Source organism: Acartia tonsa, chromosome 5, assembly GCF_053477335.1.
Source record: "Acartia tonsa isolate MP-2025a chromosome 5, ASM5347733v1, whole genome shotgun sequence".
In the NCBI taxonomy this organism is placed as follows: domain Eukaryota; kingdom Metazoa; phylum Arthropoda; class Copepoda; order Calanoida; family Acartiidae; genus Acartia; species Acartia tonsa.
The window spans coordinates 19,081,860-19,099,211 of NC_137264.1; the positions used below are offsets into that span (position 1 = coordinate 19,081,860).

General features: G+C 33.8%; 1 protein-coding gene across 2 annotated transcripts in view; it reads left to right on the forward strand.

Moving 5' to 3' along the window:
• The window catches only part of Ufd4 (ubiquitin fusion-degradation 4-like), a 41,030-nt gene that overhangs the window by 11,899 nt on the left and 11,779 nt on the right, over positions 1–17,352 (forward strand). Inside the window, exons 22-49 of one of the 2 annotated variants that reach the window (XM_080160710.1) lie at positions 537–670; positions 2,571–2,698; positions 3,298–3,386; positions 3,636–4,317; positions 4,898–5,043; positions 5,538–5,684; positions 6,230–6,414; positions 6,747–6,811; positions 7,129–7,204; positions 8,308–8,425; positions 8,808–8,991; positions 9,266–9,337; positions 9,655–9,738; positions 9,935–10,012; positions 10,256–10,325; positions 10,707–10,818; positions 11,322–11,410; positions 11,611–11,771; positions 12,088–12,191; positions 12,416–12,677; positions 12,933–13,091; positions 13,476–13,573; positions 14,172–14,299; positions 14,638–14,697; positions 15,474–15,601; positions 15,995–16,099; positions 16,480–16,596; positions 17,090–17,260. In XM_080160710.1, coding sequence (XP_080016836.1) covers positions 537–670; positions 2,571–2,698; positions 3,298–3,386; positions 3,636–4,317; positions 4,898–5,043; positions 5,538–5,684; positions 6,230–6,414; positions 6,747–6,811; positions 7,129–7,204; positions 8,308–8,425; positions 8,808–8,991; positions 9,266–9,337; positions 9,655–9,738; positions 9,935–10,012; positions 10,256–10,325; positions 10,707–10,818; positions 11,322–11,410; positions 11,611–11,771; positions 12,088–12,191; positions 12,416–12,677; positions 12,933–13,091; positions 13,476–13,573; positions 14,172–14,299; positions 14,638–14,697; positions 15,474–15,601; positions 15,995–16,099; positions 16,480–16,596; positions 17,090–17,260 — 3,952 coding nt within the window. The remainder of the gene's footprint in view (positions 1–536; positions 671–2,570; positions 2,699–3,297; positions 3,387–3,635; positions 4,318–4,897; positions 5,044–5,537; positions 5,685–6,229; positions 6,415–6,746; positions 6,812–7,128; positions 7,205–8,307; positions 8,426–8,807; positions 8,992–9,265; positions 9,338–9,654; positions 9,739–9,934; positions 10,013–10,255; positions 10,326–10,706; positions 10,819–11,321; positions 11,411–11,610; positions 11,772–12,087; positions 12,192–12,415; positions 12,678–12,932; positions 13,092–13,475; positions 13,574–14,171; positions 14,300–14,637; positions 14,698–15,473; positions 15,602–15,994; positions 16,100–16,479; positions 16,597–17,089; positions 17,261–17,352) is intronic. The other variant, XM_080160711.1, reaches the window with a different exon arrangement.

Here is a 17,352-nt window from a genome sequence, read left to right on the forward strand (position 1 = left end):
TATTACAAGATTTCTTAGTCTTACACTTATGATGATAGTCAAAAATACATTTAACCAAAATTGTCATCAAATATTTCAATATTCAGTCAGGGGTGTATATTCTGCACAAGATTCATTTTTTCTCCTGCTGCATATTTTTTTCCCCTCTTAGTTTTTTTCCAGCAAGAAAGGGGATAAAATGGAAAATTATTTTCAGAACTCTTTACTTAATTCATATTATGCCCCTTTCCACATATTTTTTAGTTGTTTTCACCAAAGATGGGAGAAAAAAAGAAAAAAATGATTTCAGTCCTCTTAATTTTTACATTTTTTCCCCCCAAACCACATATTTTTTTACCCCCCCCCCCCCCCTCCCCCCTCATCCGGGTCAAATTTGCAGAAGATACACACCTGTATTCAGTTGAGCTTCCAAATTCTTGCTTTTAAGGAGTAATATATGCTTTTTTAGCTTTTTAGTTTGAGATACAAAAACAATAATTCTGTCCCATTTTATATTTTATTTGATTTTCTTTTTTTAATACTTGTTTAAACTTCAGGAAAGCTGGTGAGCTGTCAGTTGTAAACACCGAGGGACAGATGCAAAGCACCATCCTGAAGGAAGATTATCCAGGATTTTTGTTCGAGTCCAATAGGGGTACTAAGCATAGCTTTAAAGCAGAGACCTCATTAGGTAGGTTCTTGTTTTTTATTCCATCAAAATATCATCTTAAATCTATCATTGATTTTATAATTTTGATAGTAAATAACAATATTTGATGTATGTACATTTTTATACCAAATAAGTTTAATGTCTAGCGCCATTTATGTGCTTTTAAAATCTTCCAATGTGTAGATCTATTAAAATAATCCCGAGCTCTTCGTCTTGTAAAAACAACAGTAAGTGGGCAGATATTAGCTGTTTCAATCCGATTTATTGATTTTAATATTTAATTTAATTACTAAGGTTTTTTATCTGACTTTCTAAATTGATGCTCTTTGAAATTGCTGAAAATTTGGACCTTATATGGCGTATTGTTGGCGTAAAACTTTTTTTGAGATGCTGCCACTTTTACCACTAGCAAAAGTACAGCCACTGTGTTTTTGACAAAAATTGGGTGTGTTTTTGTCAATTTCGTTTTTAGCTGTATTTTTGGCAATATTTTTTTATCCACTGTCAAAATTACACCTTTCTGCTGTCATAAACACAGTTTTACTGTCAAGTTCACACCCATGAAATTCAAGTATGCTGTCAAATTCACAGTTTTGATGACAAAAATACACCTACTTTTAAATTAATATTAATTATAAATATTTTGACCAAGTTGTAAAAACTTATAACTATTAATAATAGATAAATCAATCTACACAACAATAATTCTAAACTTTTCTAAAGAAGGTAACAGATAAATATTGGATATTATAGAGTAGTGTTGCACTAATATAAGAAAAATCTTGTTTTTATTTAACACATTTATTAAATATATAATTTATTTCGTCATGATAATATTGTTGATAATACAAAATACATTTTAATTTTGTGAAGATCTTGACATTGATGAGTAACCATTCTACAAATAGACTGACCAAAGTCATCAACAAATTGGGAGCTCATGTCCCCACTTCCATAAAAATTATGTTGGCAAGGTGGGTTCCCCAACCTGGTGACAACTAGGGCCAGCTTGTTGGATATCTAAAATTGATCTTTCTAACGAGAAAACTTCGTCTTCTAATTGAGAAAAAGTTATTTTCGAACCAGTGTTAATAGCTAAACCTATATCAAAGGAGAAGAAAACATTTCTTTCCCTCTTATATGACTGCATCAGGATCTAGTGGTGATATAGGTACAGGTGTAGACGTCGGAATTGAACTATGTCATTGTCCAGGTTCATGTACAGTTTCAGGTATGAGCACAGGTACAGGCACTGGTTAACAGATTGTAATATGCCGTGGTAAATAAGAACTCGAATATTCCTTATTACAAGAAGGACATGGTTTTCTACCCCTCACAGAGTTGGCACCACGACCAAGGGGTATGTATAATGCTACAACATTGACGTGGGTTTATACACATATTTTTCTATATGTAATAGATGTATTAAATATTATGGATAAATAAGTAGGTATACATTTAATAGATGTATATTTGTCAATATGTAGGTGTATAATTGACAAATTATAAATTTAATAGATGTATTTTTGTCAATATGTGGGTGTATAATTGACAGCAAAACTGTGAATATGCCAGTGCAATAACTGTATTTTTGTCATACCCCCTAAAAACGCAGGTGTGAATTTGACAGTAAAACTGTGTTTATGACAGCAAATCACTGTGTTTATGACAGTAATATCACTGTATTTTTGCTAGTGGTAAATCTGCCATGTACCCCTTTTTTTGGACTGTAATTAAAAGGAAGTGGGTAAGATTGGGGGGGATAGGAAATGGGTTTTGAGAACTTTTTTACTTAGAATTGTTTTTCAGAATCCTTGTCCTTTGTCCATGATACGATTGAACTTGAAAATAAAAAAAGAAATTGTAAATGTTTACTTAGTGTTATGCTGGCTCCGATTAAGAAAAAAATAATATTTTGCAGGCACTGAATTTTCAGCTGGCTGGTCAACCGACAAGGTGAAGAAATCTGTGAGCAAGTCTGACCAGACCAAACAGAAAATCTACAGGCTGGCTCATGATATCTATGACCAGTACTTTGAAGCTGCTCAGGTTAGAATTAGTAATATTGTTGTTGTGTTGAATATTTTGTCTTATTATAAATGGGAATGATATAGGATAATAGACCCGAATCCATATTAGAGCTTAACAAGAATACATTGGTATGTAGATTACACTAGTACCCAAAGTTTTTAAAACACACTCTCATTCCTTGGCTAATAAAACTTTGGGTACTTCAACTAAATCTTGATTTGGTTAGTTTTAACTAAATCAGTGTTCATACTTCTTTTCAATTAATGATTTTTTTACGATGAGATAATTTTGTCCTACTTTAGTCCACCTTTACAAATGGAACCTAAGAATAAGGTGTATATGAATTACCTACTCATTAAACTTCCTTAACTTTATATTCATACTAGCGTCTACACCCCTAGCAATTAGTGGCTCTGTATTCGAAATTTCTTAATCTTTTATTCTAAAAATAAAACAGCCTAAAACCATCACAAGACCTATGTGAAGCTTGCCTGAAATAGAGTACAGTACTACAGTAGTTATTGATATCTTAAGCTTCAGACAAAAAAAAAACTTTACTACTTTATATCATAGGATAATATCACTAAATTACAATCTAACCTAAAATTCATGTGTAGGCTAATCCACCCAGTGGAATAATGGCAAAGCTGGCCAATGTGGTGATTGTTGTGGAGTCAGCTATGAAGATGCAGGTTTCTGGTAGCAGGTAAATAAGATAATCATGCATTCGTAGAAAATTATGAAAACTAAAAAGTATAGGAGAATAAGATTATAGTTATGTACCTAATAATTTTCAAATATAACATTTATGTTAAATATAAATATACCTGTTAGCCTGTTTATCGTAAACTATATTAAAAGTGCCCTTTTTACCTTGATTACGAGATACCATATTCATAATAATCAATCCATTTTTTTCTTCTTGAATATCACATGACTTATTAAATATTTTCAGTGATTGGAGTATGCTACTGAGCTCTGGACTAACCGACCTTACCACACTTCTCCATGAAGATGAAAATACCATATCTGCCTATGAATTATACAGCTCTGGGCTTATTCAATGCTTTCTCAAACTGTTTGCCTCCAGTCCTAACTCAAAAAGCCAACGGAAAATGTACGAAAGCCGGATGGCCGTTTGCCGTCAGGTTCTAACTGATAACACCACCAAAAAATTGGTGAAAAAGTTGATTTCTGTGCTTGAAACAATTGAAAAGCTGCCGGTTTATCAATATGATCAATTTAATGGTGGCCACGGTCTACAGCTACTCACCCGTCGGTTTAGATTCCGCCTGGAACGTGACCCAGAAGAAAGCGCCGGTAGCCTAATTGACCGCACCGGTCGTACCCTAAAAATGGAGCCCCTAGCAACGGTCAAACAACTGGAACGTTTCCTGGTGAAAATGGTGGCTAAACAGTGGTACGACTATGACCGTCCTACCTTTAATTTTGTCAAGCATGCGGCGAAGGTCGGTACTATTACGTTCACCTATCAGTCGGATTTCGATGAGAACGGGTTGATGTACTGGATTGGGACCAATGGGAGAACGTCGGTGGAATGGGTGAATCCTGCACAGTATGCACTGGTCACTGTTACCTCCAGCGAAGGAAGAAACCTTCCTTATGGAAGATTAGAGGTGAGGTTTACACAATACAATAATTACAATATTAGGATCTTGGGGGAGAAAAAACGAAGCAGCGGGTTTCATCATGTTTTACAGTAGCTTTTGATAGATTATTTTAGGTTAGGATATGTAAATGTTAATGATTGCTCCGCAGGGTTAGGAAATTTGCCCTGCAGGGGCTAGAAATAGGAGAAAAGCTACTGTGAAAATACGACTAAATCCGTTATTAAGTTTTCTTTTTTCGATCCCAATATTAGGTATTTTAAATGAAATTATCCAGAGTTTATTTAAATAGATTATCTATTCATGCAAAAAAAAGGTATATAATATATAAAGAGAGGGGTAGGTTTCTAGTAGAATCCGTAAAGGTGTGTGTTTTAAGGCTTAAAAATAGTAGTAGAACGATAATATTCACTAAATATGTGTATTTCTTATTGAAAAGAACTATAGACAATAAAAGATTTAAAAAGTTAACATTAATTTTTATCGTTCTACTACTGTTTTTTACTTATAACACATAACCTTTACGGATTTTACGAGAAACCTAACCCTCTCTTTATTTTAACTTTTGTGTAAAGTTTAAATTTTGTAGGATATTCTATCGAGAGACAGTAGTGCGTTGAACTGCCATACCAACGATGATCCTAGAGCATGGTTTGCCATTGATTTGGGTGTTACAATCCTTCCTACTCAATATACACTCAGACATGCCAGGGGCTATGGACGTTCAGCCCTAAGGTAAAAGATGTATGCATTAATAGGGTGAAGACAAGAGGGTTAAAATTAAACATTCCCCTCCCAAGTCTCAAAAATATTTTTAAAAAGTTTTAAAATATAATTATGCCTTTATTCATCCTTTATTATTCAATTCTTTCATGTACCCATGAAAAAAAGTTTACATTCAAATAGACTAGGTAGGTAATTAGATTTAAAAATATTTTTATTTATCGTCATATAAATATTTATATTTGTGATTATTTCTGTCATTATCTATTTCCAGTATCTTATAGTATTTTCGCCCGTAGCCTATCTAAGAGTCATGAATGGGTGGTGGGAATCTTTGCCTCCCTTCATAAAACCGCATTCTACCTCACTTGAAAATAGAGAATCCAAAAAGACTATTTACAAGATTTACAGACGGACTAATATTAACCTACTTAGTATTTTATGTAAATTATCTAGTCATCTATCTTACTATTCCTTTAAACTTTCTATGTGTACTATCTCTCTAGAAACTGGCAGCTGCAGGGAAGCAAGGATGGTATGAACTGGAGTGTGCTGAGCGACCACACCTTGGACGACAGCCTTGGAGACCCTGGCAGCACCGCGTCCTGGCCAATTAACAGGGATAAAGTCAGGGATGGCATCAGACATGTCAGGTTGGTTTTTACCTGATTTTTGGTTCGGTGACTTGTGTTCTTAAACTTGAAAGAATGCTAAATTTGTCTACTGGCAAATATGGAAATCAGATCATTTCGCATAACAAAATTGACATAGGATATTTTATTTTTTATACATAATATTCTAAAATCAACAAGTTTCAAGTAATAAAAGGGTAGTTGCACGAAATGCATTATTTGAAATTGAATTTAGTGAACCACATATTATAATTTTGTCCTGTTTAAATGTTTAAACTATCTTTATAGGGCATATATTTGAAAGAATTTCAATTTTCTACCGCATAATTTTAAAAATATCAAAACTTAAATCTTGAATTTTTTTTATACAAATTAGACATTTTTGCAATTTCCTCAAAAAACTTTCTGGTAAAGTTTATTTTGATTTTAAATATTTTTATTGCTAACCTTTATAATATATATACCTCATTTAATTCTACAAAAAAAAAACATTTAAAAGTTCAATTCTACAAGTACACCCAACACGTTTAATGCACTTCATGCAACTATCCCTTTTAATATTATAGAATCCAGCAAATGGGTAAGAACGCCAGCGGTCAAACGCACTACCTGTCCCTGTCCGGGTTTGAGATCTATGGAACAGTGACAAGTGTTTGTGAAGATATTTTAACTTCTGCTAAAGATGTGGAGGCTATGCTGAGGAAACAGAGGCGTGCTCTGAAACAAGGACTGCTGAAACACATTGTTCCAGGTTTGTTGTTTTGTTTAATGTTGACTTTAGTGTGAAATAAGTACGAGGTACAACTATGGGATGTAAAGTAATGTTTTGGGCATAATCTTAATGTTCTCAATTATACATTCTTATATAAAAGTAATAGGATGTCTGTCTGCGTGTGTATGACTGTATGTACTAAAGGAGACCCTTTTTTTAGTATATCCCTTGTGAATATGTTTGTACAGTTAGGCGGGGGCAGTTAGATTAACCATATCTTTGTGGATTGTTGACTTATTTCAAATACTGTGTAGGACCGTAGGTACTATATTTCTTAGAAAAAAATCAGTTTTAAAATTATTGTTATTTAGGAGCTCGTGTAGTGAGAGGCCTGGATTGGAAATGGCAAAATCAGGACAGCAAAATGGGTGTTCAGGTAAACATTTCTGGTAGCGCATCCGCTCTAAAACATTGCTGTTTGTTTGTCGGTATTCTTAACATCTCGATTTTATTTTCTACACTTTTTTGCAACTTCAAATTCACAAAACAACACTTGTTTTCTTAATTGTTCTTTTTTTGTTTTATTTGTCGTTTCATATATACCATGTCTCGCAACATTGAGACAAAGAAAAATTCTTGTATCTGGAGAAAAACAATTTTGCCTCTAACCTTTCCGCTTGTCTAAATAGTGTTATTTAGGTAGATATTTAAAATTTATATTAATTTCTTTATAGATAACAATTGCAATTGTAGGGTGAAGGAACTGTGATAGGAGAGATACATGATGGTTGGGTGGAGGTCTCGTGGGATCATGGACCAGTCAATAGCTACAGGAATTTATGCATTTATTTTTTTATTTTTTTTTATTTGTGGTTCTGTTACCTACTTTATATTTTTTTATTTAGCGAAGCTACTCAATAATTTACTTTGTCTGTGAGTCAGTCCGTAACGTTATATAGGTAATACTATTTTCTTGGCTGATATTTAAGATAGACTGCTGTTTTTTTTATGCATCCATGAAGCATCTAGAATACAACGTACATGTTCCATGATTATTTAGCCATATTTTTGGGGGGCTTTGCTACATAAGAACGTTGTCGTAATTGTTACGTGCAGGGATAAGATATAATCATATGGTGTAAAGAAATATTGATTGGGAGCTTAATTTATATTAACTAACCCTTGCAACATCATGGACGATAGTCTAATTTAATCCACCTTAATAAAGAGTGTGCAAAAAATGCGGACTTGTTTAAAATTGAAATTGCGCTGCTTGTGTTAATAGTAGAAAAATGTCATGCATATCGTTAGAATTGCTATGAACTCTATTTTTTGGAAATATAAGAACGGATCCTGTGCTACGTATAGTTAGGGAGCTACGTGTTAAAACGTCCCAACTGACTTAAAACTTTACTTGCGAGTAAATTTTGGGACATTTTACCATCTGGCTCCTAGATTATTTGTAGCACAGGAACTGTTCTTATATTTTCAAAAAAAATACAGTTCATAGTGGTTCTAACGGTATGTGTAACATTTTTCTACTATTAACACAAGCCGCGCAATTTGAAATAAAAAATGTAGGCATCTTTTTGCAAAATATCTTCTCTAATTTTTAGTTATATTTTAAAATTAACTCGCAAGTCAAGTTTTACATCAGTTGGGACATTTTAACACGTAGCTCCGTAACTATACGTAGCAGAGGAATCGTTCTTATATTTCCAAAAGATAGACTTCTTAGCGGTTCTAACGATATGCATAACATTTTTCTACTATTAACACAAGCCACGCAATTTTAATTTTAAAAAAGTCCGCATTTTTTGCACACCCTTTATAAAGAGCATATGAAGAGGGAATTAAAATCATTGCTTTTTGTAATGTTTGTAATTTATTTTTTTTAAACGTTAAATGTTATATTATGCATAAATAATTTGAACAGAATGGGCGCAGAGGCCAAGTATGACCTTAAGCTGGCCCCAGGTTATGAGCCACCAGAAGGACTGGCCGCTTCTGCACTTCCAGAGTCCACTGCAGCTGTTACTACAACATCCAGGTAGAGAAATCAAATGGTTTAATCAACAGTTTAAGATAATAACACAGTCGTTTAATTAACAAGGATTACAACATCAATAAGAAGCGAAGCACAAAACAGAAAGACAGACATACTTAGCATAAAAAGATAAACAAAGATGGATAACTGGTTGAATTTCAAAGTCATAAAGCCATACCTACAATGATTAACAATTCTAAACAAAGATAGACACTGAAAAAAGTGAAAATAAGTTGAACAGACGTTTAGTGTAATCAAAGACATACAAAAAAAATACTGACATATCTTGTAGAAGATATTAATAAAATTTATTCAATATAAGTATGATGTAAGAGAAATTCAAGAAAATGAACAGCATAATAAGTTAAAATAAAAAATATTTTAGTCTTGGAAAGAAAGTGTTCATGTCATCAGCCGGCAGCGGCAAGAGTGGCGAACAGTCTCAATTCAGGCCTCTGACTGGCCGTAAAGCAGCCTCCATTCCAAGCATTCCCGAGGCCACCACTGGTAAACCTTTCATGGAGTGCTTTGAACAGGCGGTATCAGCAGACAATCTTCTTAATAACCAGGTAACGTTCACATTTGTAAATAAATGGAAGTTTTGTTTTAATAAATCAGTTAGGTACTATAGATTTTTGGAATCATTGCATTAAAAATAAAAAGCTTGTACGTATTAGTATTCCTGTAATGAATTTAACAAATACATCAAATACTTCATTTTAATACTCTACCGACTTACTATAAATGTCAAGCATCTGATATAGCAGTAGTTTAAAATCTCAGGGATTTACATGATTTTCTAGTAAAAAAATTTGTATCACATAATTCTTTGTTTATCTTTAGGAGGGTGGAGAGGATAGCGCAGCCACAATGAGTGAAAGCAGCGCTAGAGAAAATTTATCAGCTACACCAAAGGTACAATTTTGTTTCTAGTTCAAGTCAACGTGGAAATTTGATGAAATTTTTTTTATTTCATTAAGCATGTCCATTTTCCACAAACGAATGCTTGTTCAAAAGAAAAATTACAAAGTAATATTAATCTTTATATTTTCGTATGAGTGTTATAAAGTAATATCCTATTTTTAGAGTAGGAACGCTTATTATGTTATTCCTTTTAATACTTTCCTTAGAAAATTAAAATTTGTTTTAGGCTCTATGTTTATGTCTTGTCTTATGTTTAATTTTTGTATTTCATGGTTGATAAATCAGAGATATTTCAAGTATTTATCTAGGATTCCATGGTTGCCGAAACAGTGGCCAGAAATGTTTTATCTCAAGTATTGTCAGACGGAAAGGCAGCCGGAGTTTTATCACAGGTAGAATTAAATAGAAATTTGAAATTTTCCTCCAAGTGAGAGTAGCCCACAAACTATGTATTTTTATGCTTAATTTTTTTAAAGATAGGTTAGTGTCACTGTTAGCTGTGCTCACATAAATAGGGTCCCTGCAGGGTTAGAATTCTCCGCAGGGGGTACAAACACTTTTATCCACTATTGAAATGACCATATTTAGGTTACAAGTAGTCTTGAAGCTGTGGCAACAGCTGTTGATCATCAAAATCAACTGCGTTCCACAACATCAAATCAGATGGTAAGTTACACTTAAGAATTTTTTTAAAAAATCAATCATTAATAGTGGTAGTCAAAAAAATTTTAAACCGAACTGTATTACAGTTTACTTTTATTTTTTCAAAACTTCATTAGCTATTAAACACATTAGTGTTAATTACTATAAATATGCGTTACAATAAAGTGATTTGAGAAGCATAAAACAAGGACTCAATTGTTTTAATAAACGCGAAGCTTTTTAAATTTATCTTTACCTTAATTATAGAATCTGAGTTACACAACATCACTGACAGATACAACCAATTCAAGCACTAATGAGAAATCCACTGCGTCGGGTAAGCAAAGTTTTAATATTTTTATAATAATCTACTGAAAACAAGTATGACACACGAATATTAGCACTTGTAGAGTAGAACTTAACGGTCTAGACAAATACATAAATATCAATTTATTGCAAAATTGCAGAAATACAGAACAATTTTTACAGAATACTTACAGTCATAAGGCTTTATTATAGAGATGCTTCGCTTATAACATTATGCCTTGTTGTCCAAGGAATATTTTTAAAAATAGTTATTCAATTTCTTATTGATTAAAACTGTAAACAGTTGACATGTATGAAAATTTTGAACTTGACTTTTATTTTACATCTTTTTACAAATTCAGCATATTAAAATTTTCATTAGGTATGTTCTTATAACAAAAAATTATTGTAGGTCTTGCTTCAGCATTGGCGGTTGATTTGGCTCAACTAGTCAAGTCCATGAATTTGTCAGATGATAACAACTCTAATAACTGGAACGCCAACGTTTCTGGACATAACTCCAGGTAAATTAATTGGGAGGGGAACATTCATGTAGGTTCGCGTAAACACTGATTTGTGGATTTTTATCAAAGATTATTTTATTTAAACATTGTACTGTAAATTGCACTGGTAGGTACCCTAAGTTTTATAACCACGTTATCTTATTCTTCGGATCAAAAACTTGGGTAGATACTGTTTCGAATTTTGATTGTTTAATGTTCAGTTCCACAGATAATTTTGTTTTGCTTAGAATCTTTGGGTACTTTTGTGAATTTTTATTGGTAAAATCAAACTAGTAGGTAGTGTCCAAACTTTCCACCAGTAATTTTAATCTACAGAAGGGGTAACTTTGATTATCCTCATTGGAGTAATAATTTATTTTCCATTGTCTTTTACGAAAATTATTACTTCATGTTTCCCAATTCTGGGAATTTGCCTGAAGTGCCTATGCATTTTTTTAGCAGCTAGCATGAGTTACTTTAAAGATTTTAAAGAGCATCATTTCCAAATATCATTTTATGTGTAGATGTAACAATGACGAATCAAACCTAAGCGCAGAGCTTAATCTTGGCCTGGACAGTGTTCTAACTACCCCCACACCTCCCCCTACTACAGGTTAGTTTCTAGGATTCTTCTTGTTCTGGTTAGATCCAAGAACAATATTTTTGAAAGCAAACATAATAAGGTAATTGTAAGATTGTATTAAAGGATAAAGGTTCCTTTTATTCTTAGGTTTCTTTCTCTGCTAAATGACGTCTAAGATCAAAAAACTAAGAAACGTTTTTATTAGAGAAAATTAAACTTATACTTTTAAGGCCAACTTCTAGCCGGATATGTAAGTACCCCATCCCCAACATCACAGCCCTCCTCAGTGCCGCCAGCACCTCCCCCACTACCCCCTGCACCCCCACAACCACTCAGCAATATGACCGCCAGCCTCTCTGGAGATGAAGAGAACAGACGCGCCAAATCCGAGGTAAGAAAAATCCCCTAATAAAAAGAATATATACATGTGTGTGGATTGAAGTTTACTATAGTATAATTTGAAAACCCTTTATAATTATTGTAAAAATTAGAGATATTTCATTAAAATGACCAAAGACTTCAAGACTGCACGGTGCTTACATATACATAAACTATGAAACTAATAAATACTTATTTTAAAAGATTAGATTTAAGACTTTAATTTCAAGAATCTTTACCTTAAATTTTGCCCCATTCTCAGTTATATTGAAATAACTTACACGAATATTATTTTTAAACATAAAAAACACAACTTTTATATTTGTCAGGCTGACAGGGATAGCGCAGAGCCCCCTTATTTGTCCAATACTTCGCTGGACCCCTCTGGGCATGTCTCTTCTTTGTCTAATAATTCCCTGGACCCTACAGCCCTCAGGAATAATATGTTAATCTTCTTGTAGTTAAGCTTCTAATATTTTGGACTTAAAACTTGAAAAGGTTTTTTCTAATACAAATTGTAATGTTCTCAAAGCAATTGTTTGAGTTAAGTTATAAATATATATAGTATATATTATTTTTTAAAACTTCGATTATTAAAAAAAAGTAAGTATATATGACCCTAGCTACTAATCATTAACATAAACATGTGTGTTCAAACAGTTTGCTTGAAACATTCGCCGCCGTGACACACAGACGCACACCAGCGGCTACTAGCAGCGGCATTAGCGCGGCCACAACTGCTTATCTGAGCAGCAGCGGCCAGGATGTAGATGCCCCTACGACTAACACATACAACAGCCGCAATACGGCGCTGTCGCTGAGTGCCAGTGTGTTTGGCAGCCGGCTGTCCACTAAGAGTGTGTCTAGTTTGGTCAAGTTGGCTATGTCGGCTAACTTTCCTAATAGTTTGATTAATCAGGTAGGTCATATTTAGTTGCGCGGATATTCTATAACTATGGAAATTTGTGATCGTGAATACCAATATTTTTATACCTAGTTAAATTTAAGTTAAGTGATTATGAGCCTGTACCCTATAAACACACCCAGTTTAACATTTTCCAAATTTCCTAATAATTTTTTCAGTCCAAAGTGATTATTCTCTCTTGTTAAGTTGTTATGTTATCTTAATTAATATTTAATTTTGTCATTTAATATTATCTGTCTATTAATTTAGGCTAAGATGTATCCTGGACTTGGAGGCCAGCAGGCAGCCAGCCAGCACCAGGGCAATGCCAATCCCAGGCAGAATTATGATGCAGAACAAGTTTCTCTGGAGGAATTCCTTGACTCATGTCAAGCCTCGTCACTCCTCGCTGAGTTAGACGATGAAGAGGTGAGTCCTATAGTCCGTCAATCCGTCTGTTATAGACGTTTAGCCAAAATGAATAACATCACGGCTCTAAATATGATAATTTTCATAGGAATTAAACCTATGAGGGTTGAAACATTATACTGTAAATTATACTGTTACCCAATGTTTTATAAGACGTTCTCTTATTTCTTGGCTTAAATATTTTTGAGTATTTTTTTAACCTTAATTGGTTGGTTCAGAATTTAAAAATTGGTTCAATTCGGCAGTCTGCGAAGCAACAAAATGGGTTTTAATCTTTCATTTTAATATCTGCAGAAAGGTGTCTATAATACGATAATAAAATAGCTAAACTATGCTCAATTCAAAGGCAATATTTTTATTAAACTAATTTTTTTTATTGTTCAGGAGTTACCAGAGGCAGACGAAGATGATGATGACAATGACGATTATTGTCAGGACAATTGTCATGATGAACCTCCAGAACCTTCTAGAACTTCCATCAGGTATGATTTCCGTTTGTGATGTTGTTTTACATATAGGGATATTCAAAGTTAAATAAATGGTTTTTTTTTATTAAGTCCTCTTACGAAAATCGCGGGATGGTTGAGACATTCAATTATACATTACACTGGAACCCCAAGTAATAGATAGGATCTATCATTCGTTGGCTTTAAAACTTTTTTTTTGTGGTTGCTTTTAACTAAGAATGAGTAAGTGTCCATACTTTTTAAAACAATAATTAAATCTACAGAAGAGGTATTTGAGATGAACATTTTCATAAATTTATCGTCCATTCTCTTCTCAATCTCATTGATCGGCAGCCACGCGTCAACTGCCTATAAGCCTAAAAAAAAACAACCTTTTATAAATTCAAAAATCAGCTGAGTTCTAATTCTGACCATTATATGGAAAATCCTTGTCTAATCCCAGAACTGCATTAATTTGATATTTGATAAAAAATTAAATAGAGATAATATTTCTAAACCTTACTATAAACTATATTTAAAACTTGATGGTTTATCTATCTATTCATTCACACGTTTGTCCAGTCCATATATCTATCTATTTACTTATTAAATTCCATATTTGAATTAATTATAGCAAGCAGAGAAAATGGGATGATGATTTCATAATCAAGCGCAAGTTTTCTGCCCTCATCCCGGCATTTGACCCTCGTCCTGGCAGAACTAACATCAACCAGACCTCAGATATCACTGTACCCGCTCCAGGTACTGTTACACAGATTTGAATAGACACACTAACATATACATTACAAACAATTATCTGATATTATAAATGCTGACTGACATCATGACAGGGCCCTTAAAATTAGAAAGAAATTTTCATTGGAGGAGAGGGGGCGGGTAGGGATAACTAAAACTTTTTATTTAACAGGGGTGAGATTATTTTTCAGGGGGGGAACCCCATTACTCTGCCTAGACGTCCCTGCCTTTTTAGATGTTTACCTTGTTTTCATCCTGTTGATAAAATATGTTCTTTGTTAATTTGTCTTGATTTTATTTTCTGATTATATCAATAGGTAGCTAATGATGTATGATTTGCTTAGGTTCCAGCAGTGAAACAACCACCAGTACACAATCAACCGGCAAAAAGTCGCCAAGCCCAGGTAGGACACAAAACTAATTTACAAGTATGGATGAAGACTCAAGAGCCATTTAGCTTATTTTAATTTTCTAAGTAAACGCAAAGTCACAATTTCTATATGTGGTGCTATTTTTGTCTTTAGATCAATGTTTTAATTATTCATTATTCTTATCATTTAAGTATTACATTTATTACCTAAATATACCACAAGATTTTTTACGGTACTATACTTCTGTCACTTTTGTTGTTGTTGATAATAGCAGATTGTGTGCTAATCATGGACATAATGGTTCTTGTTATTTCATAACTTGTAATAAATTGCTAAATAAAATCTATGAAAATGCTAGATGAACAATTCCTTGATTGGACTAATAGTAACAAAGTGTAGGAACAATCTTACCACATTATTTTACACTAGCTGCTACGCCCATAGCATCTAGGGCTCTACAAACATCTAAAACCATCCTAAAACTAAACAGGAGACAGAAAAATAGCCTTAAGCCACTTAATGATTAAATCTAAGTTAAAATAGCCTAAAACCATCTCGTGGCCTATGTAAAGCTTCCATATAAAGGAGATCACAATCAGTATAGTAGTTCTTAAAATCTTAAGCTTTAGACAAAAAAAACCTTAGTACTTTATATAATAGGATTAGGCCAGGTTTTTTTTATCCATTATAAGCTTAATATAGTCGAATAAAGATTAACTTTGGAAATTTGACAAACTAAAATATTTGTCTGCCAGAAATTCCATTTTAAGTTGGACCGATTATTGTATCTTATCGTATTGTAAATGTAGGAGTATGTATGGGACCAAGATTGAGCCTGATTCTACGCGGTCCCAACCTCCCTGATGTGGAAGACATAGAGGTTGACCTGTCAGATTCAAATTGGACCATCTTCAGGGCCATACAGACTATCATTCAGGTAAAGTTAACTCTGGATTGACGCAGATACTCTGTTATAATAATGGCATGTACGACCGTCCGTACGTTAGTCATACTTCATTCATCTAAAAACAGTGTGCGCCATTTAAAACGCAAAGAATCACTTAAATGACATAAACAAACAAGCATTAATAAAATACATTTATTGAATGTGTCACAATATTTTCTCTTCTGAGTTACAGTTTCTGATAAATGATGGTCATGCTGCCTTACTTAAGATCCCAATTTTAATTGTCAACTAAAAAAACATAAATAAAAAAATTTTAGAAAAGGTGATAGGTGACGAAATTATTCCTTTACAGCCCTCAAAATTTTTATTAACTTATCTCTTAATAAAAAATCAACTTAAATATTGACAAAACCCATAATTTAGACAACAAGTTTTGGAACGAAAGCTGAGAAACTGCGCCGGATTTGGGAGCCAACATATGTGATTACTTACAGAAATGGACCAGAGTGTAGCTCTCCTGGTTTAGAGGTTAGTTCATTATGCCTTTTTATGTTAATCCGTCGTTACATTAATTTTGGTGTAACCTAAACATTTTTCATCGGTTTTTTGTTTTCTGCTGTAGGTAGGCATTAGAGTAATTTTAGTTCGTTCTAAGTAGTTTCTGCCAGCTTATACCAACAACAAAATTAATTGGAAAGAAAATAACGAAACCTGTACTTGATTTGTAGCTGTCGTTTGGGGGCAACACACAGTACAATTGACGACATTTTATCTGCCCCCCGCCCCCCCCCCCCCAATATTATTTTAGATTTATTTCGCTTGTTGGTTATAACTTAATCCTGAGTTTCTTTGCTCAACAAGGCACTTTGAGAGAAAACGACGGATAATTTAATATTATACCTATCTAGGTTGCGTGTGATTGTGAGCCAAGCAGACGTCCGTCCAGCGGTCAGACAGATCCTGCCAGCAGCTCTCTGTCCAACCTGTCATCACTCTCAAGAAATAATCCTTGCAGTATGGATGAGGTAGGAACATAATCATTAGTAACACAGTTTTTTTATTATATAACTTGATCGTCGGAGTTCATTTAGAAGGGAGGGGACATATCTGGTTTATTTAATTTGCAACCCTTTTTTCTGACTTTACCAGCTACAAACGGCAAAATTTGACATAGACATTAAAGTAAAACACTAGAGGGGGAAGGGTTTAAATAACTGTATGTCCCCTTCTCGAGGACCCTGTGCAGACTTTCAAAAGGGTCTTTGAAAATCAACCAATAGCGTCGGGAATATTAATACAGCCAGGTCGCTACAAAAGAGCAGAATGTAATTTGCTAGCAGACAAAAAAGGTCCTCATTAGTAGGATCCAGGTAGTTGTCTTGTTAATACAACTATACTATTACTATAGATTTATTTGTTAGACTTACAGGGAAATATACCCAATCGTTTATTGTCAAATACCTGTAATATAATCTAACGTGAATAGGTATGATTTTTCTCAATTTAATTTTTTCGCAGGTGCTGCAGTTAATCCGTCTGCTGTTCATCAGTTGTAAGCCTGGCGAGGTGGCTGATCTGGACAGCAGTATCAATACCTGCCTGGCGGCCACACAGGAGGCTGAAACTCCGCTGGCCAGCCAGGATTTCCTGTCCAAGAAGATTACAAACAAGATTGTTGCACAACTTCAGGTAGAAACAATTAAAGATGGAACACAAGGAAAGACAGAGGAACACGACCTCAAGGAGGGCTGGGGAGACACTTCAAGTTCCTAAAGTTATCT